Source organism: Podarcis melisellensis (genome assembly GCF_964234715.1).
Source record: "Podarcis melisellensis genome assembly, chromosome: 9".
Classification (NCBI taxonomy): Eukaryota; Metazoa; Chordata; class Lepidosauria; order Squamata; family Lacertidae; genus Podarcis; species Podarcis melisellensis.
In genome coordinates, this window is record NC_138541.1 from 10496265 (window position 1) to 10510536 (window position 14272).

At 45.9% G+C, this 14272-nt stretch overlaps 1 protein-coding gene across 2 annotated transcripts in view; it reads right to left on the bottom strand.

Annotated features, from left to right (window-relative positions):
• The window catches only part of CCNI (cyclin I), a 54361-nt gene that overhangs the window by 20474 nt on the left and 19615 nt on the right, over positions 1-14272 (bottom strand). The window contains exons 1-2 of one of the 2 annotated variants that reach the window (XM_081925221.1): positions 12379-12402; positions 4642-4798 (exon numbers count right to left, since the gene is read on the bottom strand). In XM_081925221.1, the coding sequence (XP_081781347.1) occupies positions 4642-4755 (114 nt within the window). In that variant the 5' untranslated portion in view covers positions 4756-4798; positions 12379-12402. Of the gene's footprint in view, positions 1-4641; positions 4799-12378; positions 12403-14272 lie in introns of those variants that run through there. The other variant, XM_081925220.1, reaches the window with a different exon arrangement.

Genomic DNA, 14272 nt, shown 5'->3' on the forward strand with positions numbered 1-14272 from the left:
GGAAGATGGAGCAAGCTTGTTTTCTCCTGCTCTGGAGGGTAGGACCCGAACCAATGGCTTCATGTTGCAAGCAAGGAGATTCTGACTCAACATCAGGAAGAACTTTTTGACAGTAAGAGCTGTTTGACAGTGGAACGGTCTCCCTTGGGAGATGGTGGACTCTCCTTCCTTGGAAGCTTTTAAGCAATGGTTGGATGGCCATCTGTCAGGGATGCTTTAGCTGAGATTCCTTTCCAGTTCTACAATTCTATGATTCTATGACCAAATGGTCAATTGGCCTGATCCACCGCGCTAATCTTATATTCTTATGTGTATAGGATTGCCACCTGAGACAATTACCTTCAAGCTGGTACCACTGAAAACATGCAAAGGTTTAAGCTATTTGCATGCTACTTTTAAGTGCACAGGCCAGAAGCCAGCTTTTTTATTGCAGAATTTTAAAGTCACCTTGGGCAGAGAATTTTACTTTTACAGCAGGCACAGCCTTGCAAATGCCCTGTCAATGATCGGGACATTTGCAGCAGTAAGCACAGTGTTAACAGGACACAGTTTCCTAGTGCAATGAACTGAGAGCGTGTTAATAAATATGGTATCTTCAGATTAGTTAGTTAGGAGACTGTTGACCTTTGACTGGGAAAATAAAAAATCTGTATCTAGCACTAAGCTGAAGTGCCTTGTTTCAACAGAAAAGTCCAGAGTCCCTTGTGATATATTCTTCATGCGTGCCAATTCCAAAACGAATGATTTTATATCACTGCAATAAACCCAGGATTGACAAACACTCAAATATATTTATCTGTGGTGACATATTTGGTATTTTTTTTGCCTCAGGCCCCCACTGTCCCCCCCCCAGCCCCCCATGAAATGAACTCAGGAATCCTAACCACTTTAAAATGTGTCCTTTAAAAAAAAACGACCTTACATTACGTATTTGGCTCAAAGCAATTTATCAGAATTTCAGCTTCTAAAAGCCCAGTCTGAATCAATCCCAAACAACTTAACGTTAACGCAGGAAAGAACCTGATAATCCAGTGGAAACACGGTGTTAAAAATAAATGCAAGTTGCTTCCAAGCGCAGATGCTGACCTAGTGAGTAGGAGGAAGCAGACTTACTTAAGTGGAAACTTTCAGGTCCTAAGTTGGTGTCCCGTTAAAATGCTTATATAAAGATTTATCTGTCTCCCCCCCCCCTCTTTTAAACGGAGCTACAATCAACAGACACCTATCAGGCACAAAGTTCAAATCCTTGCACCTCCATGTAGTTGGCGCTCTAAGAAAGTCCTCTGCACTAGATCCTAGAGAGCTATCGCTGGCGGTGTAGACTGAACATTGCCGCTCCCTTAACACGACTCAGCCCCATCTGCTATAAACAGTTAAAGCAATATTAAAGGAAAAGGTAAAGGGATCCCCGACCATTAGGTCCAGTCGTGGCCAACTCTGGGGTTGGGGCGCTCATCTCGCTTTATCTCGCGACAGAGTTAGCTCCCAATGCTCGGTTCCCTGCTCCTGACAACTTAGCAGTTCGAAAGCACGTCAAAGTGCAAGTAGATAAATAGGTACCACTCCAGTGGGAAGGTAAAAATGACATTTCCGTGCGCTGCTCTGGTTCTCCAGAAGCGGCTTAGTCATGCTGGCCACATGACCCGGAAGCTGTATGCCGGCTCCCTTGGCCAGTAAAGAGAGATGAGCACCGCAACCCCAGAGTCGGCCACGACTGGACCTAATGGTCAGGGGTCCCTTTACCTTAGTCACACCCACATGCGTTTGGTTTTGTTTTGTTTTTAATGCCTGACAGCTAGCCAACGGCAATCCCAAACTAATTGACCTGAACGCAAATATGAAACCACAAAGGATTCTGTTCTGCAAAAGCTGGGAACGAACAAGCTTGGCCCTGTGGCTTGACAACGACCGGCTCAACATAATTTTTGAAAGGGACAATCTGTCCCAGCAACAATTTAAAGTGCTTGACGCGGAACCCATGCCAGCAAAATGCCTATAGGTTGGGATGCAAAACCATAATAATTAAACCTATGTACTGCCGCTGGAACACAGATGAAAGCATCCCTCGGTTGCCATAGATACCATGTGGGCGAATGGAAACACGCTCCTCCCATTGCAAATCTCTGACAGCTCCTACAATGCAGTGGTTATGGGACTGAGCTATGCAAGGCCACAGCCACACCACAGATTTAATATAGTGAATAATCTATCATGGCATCTTAAAAAGCAGAGACATCACCTTGCCAACAAAGGTCCGTATAGTTAAAGCTAAGGTTTCCCCAGTAGTGATGTATGGAAGTGATAGCTGGACCATAAAGAAGACTGATCACCGAAGAATTGATGCTTTTGAATTATGGTGCTGGAGGAGACTCTTGAGAGTCCCACCATGGACTGCAAGAAGATAAAACCAATCCATTCTTAAGGAAATCAGCCTTGAGTGCTCATTGGAAGGACAAATCCTGAAGCTGAGACTCCAATACTTTGGCCACCTCATGAGAAGAGAAGACTCCCTAGAAAAGACTCTGATGTTGGGAAAGATGGAGGGCACAAGGAGAAGGGGACGACAGAGGACGAGATGGTTGGACAGTGTTCTCGAAGCTACGAACATGAGTTTGACCAAACTGTGGGAGGCAGTGGAAGACAGGAGTGCCTGGCGTGCTCTGGTCCATGGGGTCACGAAGAGTCGGACACGACTAAATGACTAAACAACAATCTATCATGATGCTCTTCGCCACAAGGCCTAAAGCAACGAACAGATCCAGCTGTTGCCAACAACACCTTATCGTGCCTCATCCTAAGTCTTCCTCCAGATGCTCTCATCAAATTTTGGCCCCTCCTGCACTATGCGTTTAAAAATACATTGAACCGTCATGACGTTCCGCAGAAAAAAAAAATCCTGGGAACTGTAGTTTGCTGGGGGTGCTGAGACTCCAGATCTCCTCACAGAGAACTCTGGGAACTGCTGCTCAGGGAAGGAGAGGGGAAGAACAGAGGTATCCTAAGAACTCCCAAGCAGCCTGAACAAACTACAGTTTCCAGCATTCTTGGGGTGAAACCATGACTGTTTGGAGCAGTAGACGAGTATCTTAAATGTATGTTGCAGGCGTCTCCTGAGCCTTAGGGCAAATCTTACTAAGTCAACGGAGCCTTTGGCAAGCCATGTTCTCCCAAGACGTTTTCATGGACTCTCGTATCAGGGGAAAAAGTGGATTCATTGCGGTAGGGTCACCTTAATCTACTTTAATTGCGCAAATCTAAATTCCTGCTGTTCTGCAAAATACCAGGAGCCTTTAGGCAGCCACAGAAATCGAGTGTAAGGCATTTTCCAAAACTGTTGCCCAGCAGCGGTCAACTCCTTAAGTGTGAATTTTAGTAATCCAATAAATATGGGAGTCAACATCAATTAGGCTGTTCCACATGTGTGCTCCTTGCAGGAATGTTTTAACAACTGTAGCCGTACAGGACAGCCTGTTCTTTAAAGCGCTGTGCATCCGTTCCCCAAACAAAGCATTACTCATGAGGATGAATTAAACGTCACGGTCCCACCTCAATATAAATAAATGGACCTCTTGATTGAATGGGTGGAGCTACTTGAAAAGAAGCAATGTTAAAGGCCATCCCCAGTCTCTTGAAAAATGTGGGGTGGCTCCTGAAGATTTCTGATATCAGAAGAAGAAGAAGAAGAAGAAGAATTTAGAAGAAGAAGAAGAAGAAGAAGAAGAAGAAGAAGAAGAAGAAGAAGAAGAAGAAGAAGAAGAAGAAGAATTTATACCCCACCCACTCTGGGTGGCTTCCAACAAAATACAGTCGTACCTTGGTTAACGAACACCTTAGCAGTCAAACATTTTGGCTCCCAAACGCCGCAAACCCAGAAGTGAGTGTTCCAGTTTGTGAACGTTCTTTTGGAAGCCGAACATCTGGCAGGACTTCCGATTGGCTGAAGGAAGCTCCTGCAGCCAATCAGAAGACGTGCCTTGGAAGTCAAACATTTTGGAAGTCGAATAGACTTCCAGAACATATTCCATTCGGCTTCCAAGGTACGACTGTATTAAAAATACAATAAAACATCAAACATTAAAAACTTCCCTAAACAGGGCTGCCTTCAGATGTCTTCTAAAAGTCAGATAGTTGTTTATTTCCTTGACATCTGGTGGGAGGGTGTTCCACAGGGCTGGCGCTGCCACCAAGAAGGCCCTCTGCCTGGTTCCCTGTAACCTCACTTCTCGCAGGGAGGGAACCACCAGAAGACCCTTGGAGGTGGACTTCAAGTGTCAGGGCTGAGCGATGGGGGTGGAGACGCTCCTTCAGGTGTAGTGTGAACAAATTAATAAGGAACTATGAGCTTCAGAAAAACAGAATGAACCTCCCCTCCCAGCAAGGAACCTCTGCATTTAATAAGATGACTCCACCGTACAACGATAGTCCGTATTTTTTACATTTCAGGATTTCTAAGTAATGGCGATCAATGATTAAGAAGTGTTGCTTATATATAGGTATTTCTTAACTTTATTTGACTTCCAATGCCTGTGAGTTTGCACTGGGACTGAGGACAACTTTGCAAGCTCATGAAGGGGGTCAGTGAACTCACATCGGTTTGGAAAACCCTGCGCTAAACCGACAAATCAACCCACTCAACTTTACCTGACTGGGCTGAATTCTGCGCAGGTGCACTTTCCATATCTGAGCTTCCCTAGAGATTGCCGTCTCCAGAAGGAGACTCAACCTCTGGCTCTCCAGGGGTCCTGAAAACTTCATGGTACCCCGAGGGACTGCCGGCCACCCAACTGGATACAGCTACCTGCAAAGGAAAAAGAACATAGCAGAAAGTTACTGGTGGGCCAAAATCGTTGATCTGGTCCTACTGGTAGATTTCTGGATGACTCGCAGCAAGTCGGCAAAGGTTTCTGACTCCCAACAGTTTTAACAATATTTGAACTATTGAGAGCTGCATCTGCAAATAGTTTACTTGTGCATTTTATACCTCCTCTTATTATTCTACAAAGCGGCGTACAGGCAAATACAGAAACAAAAGGCAAGTCAGAATATCAATCAAATCTATCGCGAAACACAACAGGTGAGCCAGGCAACGTAAAACCATCGACACCGATTTTTGGAACTAAAAACAGAAGGTCTGGTTGTATCAGCACGTCTTGAACAGCCAACGAAGGTCGTCAAATAGGGAGAAGGCACATCTTTGGGTAAGCTGTCTGCAAAACCTTGAATTCTTTTAAGAGATGCAATGGGCACGTGGTTTGGGCACCCCAATAAGTAGCCAAACTTATTACAAAAGCTCTGGTTTCTGGCTCACATGCAATGCATTCCAGTAACCCAAATTTCTGCATGCAATTCAGGTGCTCTATCACTAAGCTATCCATGGCTCTTCCCAAGGTTTCGGTGGAGTTTTTGTTTTGTTTTTTTAAAAAGTGTTTTTTTAAAATGATGCATCGTTTACTGTACATTTCATTCATGTCAGCTGAGGTGCTTTTAAGTAGAAAAACAGCTAGCAAACATAGTAAAGTGGGGGGGGGGGAGGGAATCCAGAGGATGTGACCATTCAGTAAATGCAAAAGGATACCTGGGCAGTGCTGGATCTTCCATTGAAATGAATGGGGAAGCCCAGGCTAGCAAGCCTCTGGGTCTTGCAAGCTCTAAATTGCTGCACACAGGTCCAAAGGAAGGCCAAGCCTTGTTTTCGCCTCTGCTTTTCTGCATTTGTCAGTGGAAAGTCCCGACATCAAATGTGTAAGTCAGCCAACTGAAATTATGACACCTAAGTACACAATCTGCCGTGCCCAGATTTGGATTCTGCCTCGTACCTGCAGACTGGTCAGCAACAAGTGCTACGCTATACTGCTTTGGCACTGAGACTTTTTCTGTGCATTTAAGAGCCCGGGCACACCTCCCTGAAAATGCCACCCCCCTTGTCAATCTGAAATTGCTAAGAGCAGCCAGCTGGAACGCAGCCTCGAATGTCAGCATGTGGAATATTCCATGAGATGAGAGAGTTGAGCTTCAGGTCTGGCCAAAAAAGCAGGATTCTAGAAGGGCAGCAAAACCGTTCAAAGGAGGAAGCTTGTTTTTCCAGCGTTTTGAGACCGGCTTGCTCCAGCTGAACGGAGTTTCTGCTCTTAAATCCCTACATGCAAAGAGGGACTTTGCCCCCGACTTAGAAAGAGGCCCAGCTCAGTCCCCGTGCCAAAAAATCAGCGCAACCTTCCAAATCGACAACTGGCAAATCAAGTTTTGAAGGTGTGTGTCTGCTTTCAGGTGTAGTTTCATCGGTAGTTTCTACGTTCTCTCCACACTTTCTGCACCTGCTCCTGTCTCCTCCACTACGTGCCGGCGTCTGGAGAGGAAACGGCGGCCGTGAACTGTGGTTTGCAACAAACCATCTGTAGCGCAAACCATGGTTTGCACACCCACTTCAAGCCACGGTTTCCGATTCCACTTTGCGAGCCCTGGAGTTTCTCAACATTGTACCAGCCTTACTCTACACTTGTTACATCTGAAATAGGACTTTTACATCCATCACCCCTAGACATTCCTTTATAGTAACAGAAGGGGTGGGAGACATTGATACAGGATTCCTGTTTTTCCACATATCAGCACCATTCCCCGAACTAAGTGAACTTTGGACAGATATACTTTCTGGCTTAAAAACACCTTAGCAGAGTGTTTCAACAAGTCTGTGTCCTTAGGTTTTCCAACAGGGCTGGAGAACTTAAATATCACAGAATTGGAAAGTTGGAAGGGACACCAAGGGTCATCGGGTCCAACCCCTGGAAGGCAGGAATCCTGTCCATTGTCATCCCATGGTTGGGTTCGAACCACCGGCCTTCTGGTTAACAGCCAGACGCAGTGACCCATTGTGCCCTGTGGCCCTTTTCCGGGGTTGATGGGAACTGCAGTCCAGCCACAACGGAGAGGGCACTGGCTCCCGATCGCAAATTTAAGTCGTATAAAACCAACTGTTTGGGTTTGTTCAGGAAGTCAGCTTAAAACTGGCCCCCAGACTCCAGGTGGTGGTGCTCACCTGACCTCCCAGCAGCGAAGTCACTGCTGCTTGCTGGGACGCAGAGGGTTGGGGGGAGCTGGGCGCAGAGCAAACACGCCGGCAGGAATGCTGGAACAGCTCTGCCAATGTGTCTGCACTACACTGACTTCCCCAATGCCTCGTCCCTCTCCTTCTCTATAAGCAACAGTAACTCAGCTGTCACGGAATCATGGAACTGTAGAGTTGGAAGCAGGGTGGATTTGATTTAAATCAAATCGATTCAAATCATGATTTAAATCACTAGTCAGTAAGACTTGATATTATATTATTATTATTATTATTATTATTATTATTATTATTATTATTTACAGAAAGACTCGTTCTTGCTGGTATAATCTTAATATTTACAACCAGGGGAAGGTTTCATTTTTGGAATAATAAATGTTCACAGTAGTTTTTACAGTTAAATCAAAAATTACTGATTTGGTTACACTATTAGGAAAAAACATAAGACAGATAATTATTAAATTATTGTGAGGTTTAAAAAGTTAACTGTTTATATTTGGACAACTTTTCTGCTGTACTTTATTGGAAGGAGAAAAATAATCATGGCCTTAATAACAATTTAAACAATTTATTTAACTAAAACAATAACATTATAGAATATGTATCCATGTTTGTTAACTGATGTGGTTACTTAGACTGAGTTTTAGCTCACATGAAAAACAAATCCTTATTTCCTGATGAATAGCCTTTGGACTATAATGTAACTTAAATAGAAAAAGTATCTTCAGAAAGGTTTTTCCTACAAAAGCATTTTATTTTAAAAATCCAATTTGAAATTGAAAAAATCTTATTATTTGATTTTTATCTACCCTGCTTGGAAGGGACCCCAGGGGTCATTTAGTCCAACCCCGTGCAGTGCAGGAATCTCAACTAAAGCATCCATGATGAGAGGGCCATCCAGGTCGCCTGCTTGCCGCTCGCCGTACCCCCATCCATGCCCCCCAGCAGTTGTTCACCACATGCACTGCCTGCCTCCCTTCCCCCACTGCAATAAATATACTCTGGTTAAAAGGAACCCATGGCTGCAGGCCGAGGTCCGTGGGAAAGCACGTTCAGCTTGGAAAAGCTTCTGCCAGGTTGCGAAATCGGACGCCTAGGAAGTTGGCCAGCTCTTTGGTCAAGCTGCTGACAAAGCTTGCAATTGTGAGATTCACAAATAGCCAGGGTGCACCTGTAGGATCTAAACGGCGTTCTCTCTGCCTGCTTTCAGGCAAGCACAAAATGATGAAAGTCGGCACTGGAAACAAACTAATAATAATAGGACAGTGGTACCTCGGGTTACAGACACTTCAGGTTACAGATGCTTCAGGTTACAGACTCCACTAACCCAGAAATAGTACCTCGGGTTAAGAACTTTGCTTCAGGATGAGAACAGAAATTGTGCGGCGGCGGCAGCGGGAGGCCCCATTAGCTAAAGTGGTGCTTCAGATTAAGAACAGTTTCAGGTTAAGAACGGACCTCCGGAACGAATTAAGTTCTTAACCCGAGATACCACTGTAATAATAATTTATTATTTCTACTCCGCCAGCCACTCTGGGCGGCTTCCAACCAAAGATTAAAAATATATTAAAACATATATTTTTAATCTTTTAAAAACGATTAAAAATCGGTCATTAAAAACTTCCCTAAACAGGGCTGCCTTCAAGTGTCTTCTAAATGTCAAATGGTTGTTTATTTCTTTGACATCTGATGGGAGGGCGTTCCACAGGGCGGGCGCCACCACCGAGAAGGCCCTCTGCCTGGTTCCCTGTAAGCTCACTTCTCGCAATGAGGGAACCGCCAGAAGGCCCTCAGAACTGGACCTCAGTGTCTGGGCTGAACGATGGGGGTGGAGACGCTCCTTCAGGTATACTGGACCGCGGCTTGAATGGTCAGCACCAACACTTTGAATTGGGCTCGACAATTCCAGCACAACAACATTGCAAGACAAAATTTTCCATCTCCACAAAGTTCGTTGAGAGAAATCTTTATACACCAAATTAATCTTGTAGAGACAAGAGTTTTTAAAATGGCCATAGGTCAGGGTGTGGAGGGTGTGGTCTTCCAGATGTTGCTGACCACTTGCAATGGCGGCTGGGGTTGATGGGAGTTCTGTTTTAGCAACATCTGGAGGACAAAGGCTCCCCATCCCTGCCCTAAGTGACTGCAGCAAGGGACTTTTAAGATAGGCATCTGCAGAAGATCTTAACAGTCCAGCAACTTCATAAGCCAAAAACCCAGAGAACCGATTTGCACAAAGGCCAACTTGCATATAATTGAACATGTGCCTTAAAGCTCTGAGGACCAATTTCTGGGGATCACAAATAGAAGAGAGTGCTAAATCTTTCTTGTGGGCTACCCAGTGTCATCTGGTTGGTCCCCTGAGAAAGGGATGTGGGACTAGATTATTACACTTTTTAAAAACTGCATTTACTTGATTGCGAGAAAACCTCTAAGCCAAGGGTAGGGAAACTAAGGCACGGGGGCCGGATCCGGCCCAATTGCCTTGTAAATCCGACCCACAGACAGTCTGGGAATCAGCGTGTTTTTACCTGAGTAGGATGTGTCCTTTTATTTAAAATGCATCTCTGGGTTATTTGTGGGGCCTGCCTGGTGTTTTTACCTGAATGGAATGTGTGCTTTTATTTAAAATGCATCTCTGGTTTATTTGTGGGACCTGCCTGGTGTTTTTACATGAGTAGAATGTGTCCTTTTATTTAAAATGCATCTCTGGTTTATTTGTGGGACCTGCCTGGTGTTTTTACCTGAATGGAATGTGTGCTTTTATTGAAAATGCATCTCTGGGTTATTTGTGGAGCATAGGAATTCGTTCATATTTGTTTCCTCAAAATATAGTCCGGCCCCCCACAAGGTCTGTGGGACAGTGGACCGGCCCCCTGCTGAAAAAGTTTGCTGACCCCTGCATCTAAGCAAAGCATTTAAACTATTGATTTAAAAAAATGACCGAATGATCCAAGAAATAATACAGCTAAAAAGAAATAAAACAAACCCAACTTCTCTCAACATTTTAAGAGGAGGGAAGGAGCCTACCTGGTGTGGATAACACAGGCAGTCCCAAAATATGGTGCCACCACACTCAAAGAAGGAACAAGCTTGTTTACTCCTGTTCTGGAGGGTGGGACTTGAATTGAATTGAAAGATTTCGACCAAACATCAGCAGGAACTTTCGGACAGTGAGAGATGTTTGACCGTGGAACGGTCTCCCTCTGGAGGTTGTGGACTCCTTCCTTGGAGGTTTTTAAGCAGAAGTTGGATGGTCCTGGAGGCTTTAGCTGAGATTCCTGCATCGCAAGGGGATTGCCCTAGGATGACCCATTTTTGCAAGGCAGAATTGCACTGTAGGCTTTTTTGCAAACAAGATCTTGGACATCTGCAAGCAGGCTGTGGGCCGGCTGGGGCTGCCCTAACCCCACCCCATTCCACATGTTCCAAACAGACATATGCGGAGATGGACTGGTTTCTAAGCAGGGAGTCTACTATCCAGCTGTGTTCACACTGAAACTTCCTCTTAGCATATTGAGCTTTTGGGGGGGGAGGGGGTCAGTTTACTGCCCCCAAAGCTGCTTATCTAAGCAGCTAACCCAATGCACTGCAATTTGGGGAGCCTGGTTGCTCAAGAGGACACTTGAGAGTAGCGCTCTAGTTCCGAACTTGAAGCATGGGAAGTCCTATTAAAATTTATAATATTCGGATTATTTGATAAAGGTCCGTATAGTAAGAGCTATGGTTTTCCCAGTAGTGATGTATGGAAGTGAGAGCTGGACCATAAAGAAGGCTGATCGCCGAAGAATGGATGCTTTTGAATTGTGGTGCTGGAGGAGACTCTTGAGAGTCCCATGGACTGCAAGAAGATCAAACCGATCCATTCTGAAGGAAATCAGCCCTGAGTGCTCACTGGAAGGACAGAACCTGAAGCTGAGGCTCCAATACTTTGGCCACCTCAGGAGAAGAGAAGACTCCCTGGAAAAGACCCTGATGTTGGGAAAGATGGAGGGCACAAGGAGAAGGCGACGACAGAGGACGAGATGGTTGGACAGTGTTCTCGAAGCTACCAGCATGAGTTTGACCAAACTGCGGTAGGCAGTGGAAGACAGGAGTGCCTGGCGTGCTCTGGTCCATGGGGTCATGAAGAGTCGGACACGACTAAACGACTAAACAACAACAACATATGTATAATGTGGAATATTTAATGTGATTGGATTGGATTGTTAAAGTGGAAAATTTAATAAAACTGACGTTTTTAAAAAAGAGAGTAGCACTCTAAAACTCCAAACACAGAAAGTAATGATTAAGCTTCCCTGATGATAAAACAGGGGAGAAGATTCCCTTCGGTTCATTCCATGGCGTGACTTCTGTTGGAAACAAAGGGAACTAAGGGAACATCCCACCCTGCTGTGTTTTGTTTCACAGGATTAAAAAGGAACCTGGGCTAGTTTTGCTTTTCTTTTTGACCAGACTGGTTCTTTTTGGAGTTGACAGAACTCCACAAATGAAACCAGAAAAAAGCCAAAAACTCCCTGACGCCTCCATTGTGGTTTGCAAAGATATCTGTCAAATGATCTAAGGCAGGCAGCCTTCTCCCCTTCCAGCCAACACAGCAGGAGTCGGGAATTTGTGGGTCACAGAATCTTAGAATTGTAGCACTGGAAGGGGATCTTCAGTCTGTTTAATTCAGTGTTGTCTACACTGACCGGCAACAGCTCACCAGGAATTTTTTGTTTTATTGCTGCATTTGATACCTCCATGCCTTTCTTGCAAGCAGCTTAAGGTGGTGCATGCAGGTCCTCGCCTACTCCTTGTTTCATCCTCACGACAACCCTTTGAGGTCCAGTGTACCTGAAGGAGCGTCTCCACCCCCATCATTCTACCTAGACACTGAGGTCCAGCGCCGAGGGCCTTCTGGCGGTTCCCTCGCTGCGAGAAGCAAAGTTACAGGAAACCAGGCCAAGGGCCTTCTCGGTAGTGGCACCCGCCCTGTGGAACGCCCTCCCACCAGATGTCAAAGAGAAAAAGAACTACCAAACTTTTAGAAGACATCTGAAGGCAGCCCTCTTTAGGGAAGCTTTTAATGTTTAATAGGTTATTGTATTTTAGTGTTTTGTTGGAAGCTGCCCAGAGTGGCTGGGCGGGGTATAAATAATGAATTATTATTATTTGAAGTAGGACTGGGCCGAGGCTGAACAACTGGTCCAAGGCCACCCAGTGAGCTTCGTGGCTCTGTTAAGGATTTGAACCCAGTCCATCGCTCTAACTGCTACACCACCCTTAAACCTCGGCCACCGGTGGCCTCACCTGTGCACCTAAGTTCTGCCCCTCACCTCGGCTTCCTGTGAACAGTGGTAGTCCATGCCTTCCTTCCTAGCGACCTTCTTGAGGCTTCTGCGGGGATTCCCATATTTTCAAGGCCTCTGCCGCTCTGCTCTTGCCATTTTTCCAAGTCAGGGGCAATCTGGCGTTTTTGCTTTTATACAGAAGGGCAGAGACAGGAAGTCACTCGCAAGGAGAAGCAAGAGATGAGGTGACTCACTGAGGGAGGGAGGGTAGTTCCCTGTGTCATATCACCACTCCCCACCTTGGGTCAGTTCCTGTGATGATGCAAAACATCTAGCTTCTTGCCTGCATGCATCTTGCAAAAGGAGATAGCTGCCGGTCTAGTAAATACTCAGGACTGCTTCAGACATTATGCTGCAAATGGTATTTTAAATGCGCACACTCGTAATGTGCAAATGCCACAAACAAGCTTTTCTGACTCTCGGGAATCTCTTAAAGATCGTTTTATGCCAACAGGCCTTTGCAGCTGTTTACCTATTGCTTTTTTGAACGGCTAGCTGCTTTTATGACAATCTGCCTTGCTTTTACAGTGATACCTCGGGTCACATACGCTTCAGGTTACAGACACCTCAGGTTACAGACTCCGCTAAACCAGAAATATTACCTCAGGTTAAGAACTTTGTTTCAGGATGAGAACAGAAATTGTGTGGCGGCGGCAGGAGGCCCATTAGCTAAGGTGGTGCTTCAGGTTAAGAACAGACCTCCAGAACAAATTAAATTCTTAACCTGAAGTACCACTGTAATTGGGTTTTTGTGCTTGAATGCTGTAAAAAGGTAAAGGTAAAGGACCCCTGGAAGATGAAGTCTAGTCAAAGGCAACTATGGGGTTGCAGTGCTCATCTCGCTTTCAGGCTGAGGGAGCCGGCGTTTGTCCGCAGACAGCTTTCCGGGTCATGTGGCCAGCAGGACTAAAACGCTTCTGGTGCAACGGAAGACCGAGAAAGAAACCAGAGCGCATGGAAACGCTGTTTACCTTCCCGCCGCAGCAGTACCTATTTATCTACTTGAACTGGCTTGCTTTCGAACTGCTAGGTTGGCAGGAGCAGGGACAGAGCAATGGGAGCTTACTCCGTCACGAGAATTCAAACCACTGACCTTCTGGTTGGCAAGCCCAAGAGGCTCAGTGGTTTAGAACACAGTGTACACCACCATGACAGTCCGGCTACTAGCCTCAATGGCAATGTTCTACTTCTAATATCAGAGGCAGTTGTTGCCGTATGTCTGTCGTCAGAACCCAGGGAAGGGCTTCTAAGAATCATCTTGGAAAGCTCACAGGGGAGAAAGCAGTCCTGAAGGTACCAGGGTGGGTCTCAAGCTGTTTAGGACTTTAAAGCTTAAAATCCAGAACCGTGTCCTTGGAAGGGACAAGGCATCAAGGCAGCTGATAGGATGTGCAGAGTCAAGCTCTTAGGGCAAGGTCCAGCAGGGATTTCTCCTGTGCAAGCTCCGTTGAAATGAACGGGGTGTCAGAAGCAAGCCACCACTAAACCACCACTTCTTTATTAGAAGAAACAGGATGTGCTCAGGTCTGCCAGGCCTAAAGTGCAGAGCAACTCCTCTTCAATAGGTCTGCCCCTATGAGGCACTTGCAGAGTCTGAAGGTCCCCGCCTTCCCACAGCTGCCTCTCCTGGGTTTTACCCAAGCAATCTGAGACTATGCTAGCCTTGCCTGCCTTACCCCCTCCCTCTTCATGCCTCTCCTGGTCCTGGCAGACTGGGCAGGAGGGGAGCTTGTCACAGCAGGAGTGAGAGACCCCTGTGCTTCTTCTCAACCAGAGCCAGGGCTTTTTCAACACTGGCTCTGGCCTGGTGGAACGCTCTGCCTCATGAGACCAGGGCCCTGAAGGATCTGATTTCTTTCCGCAGGGCCTGTAAGACAGA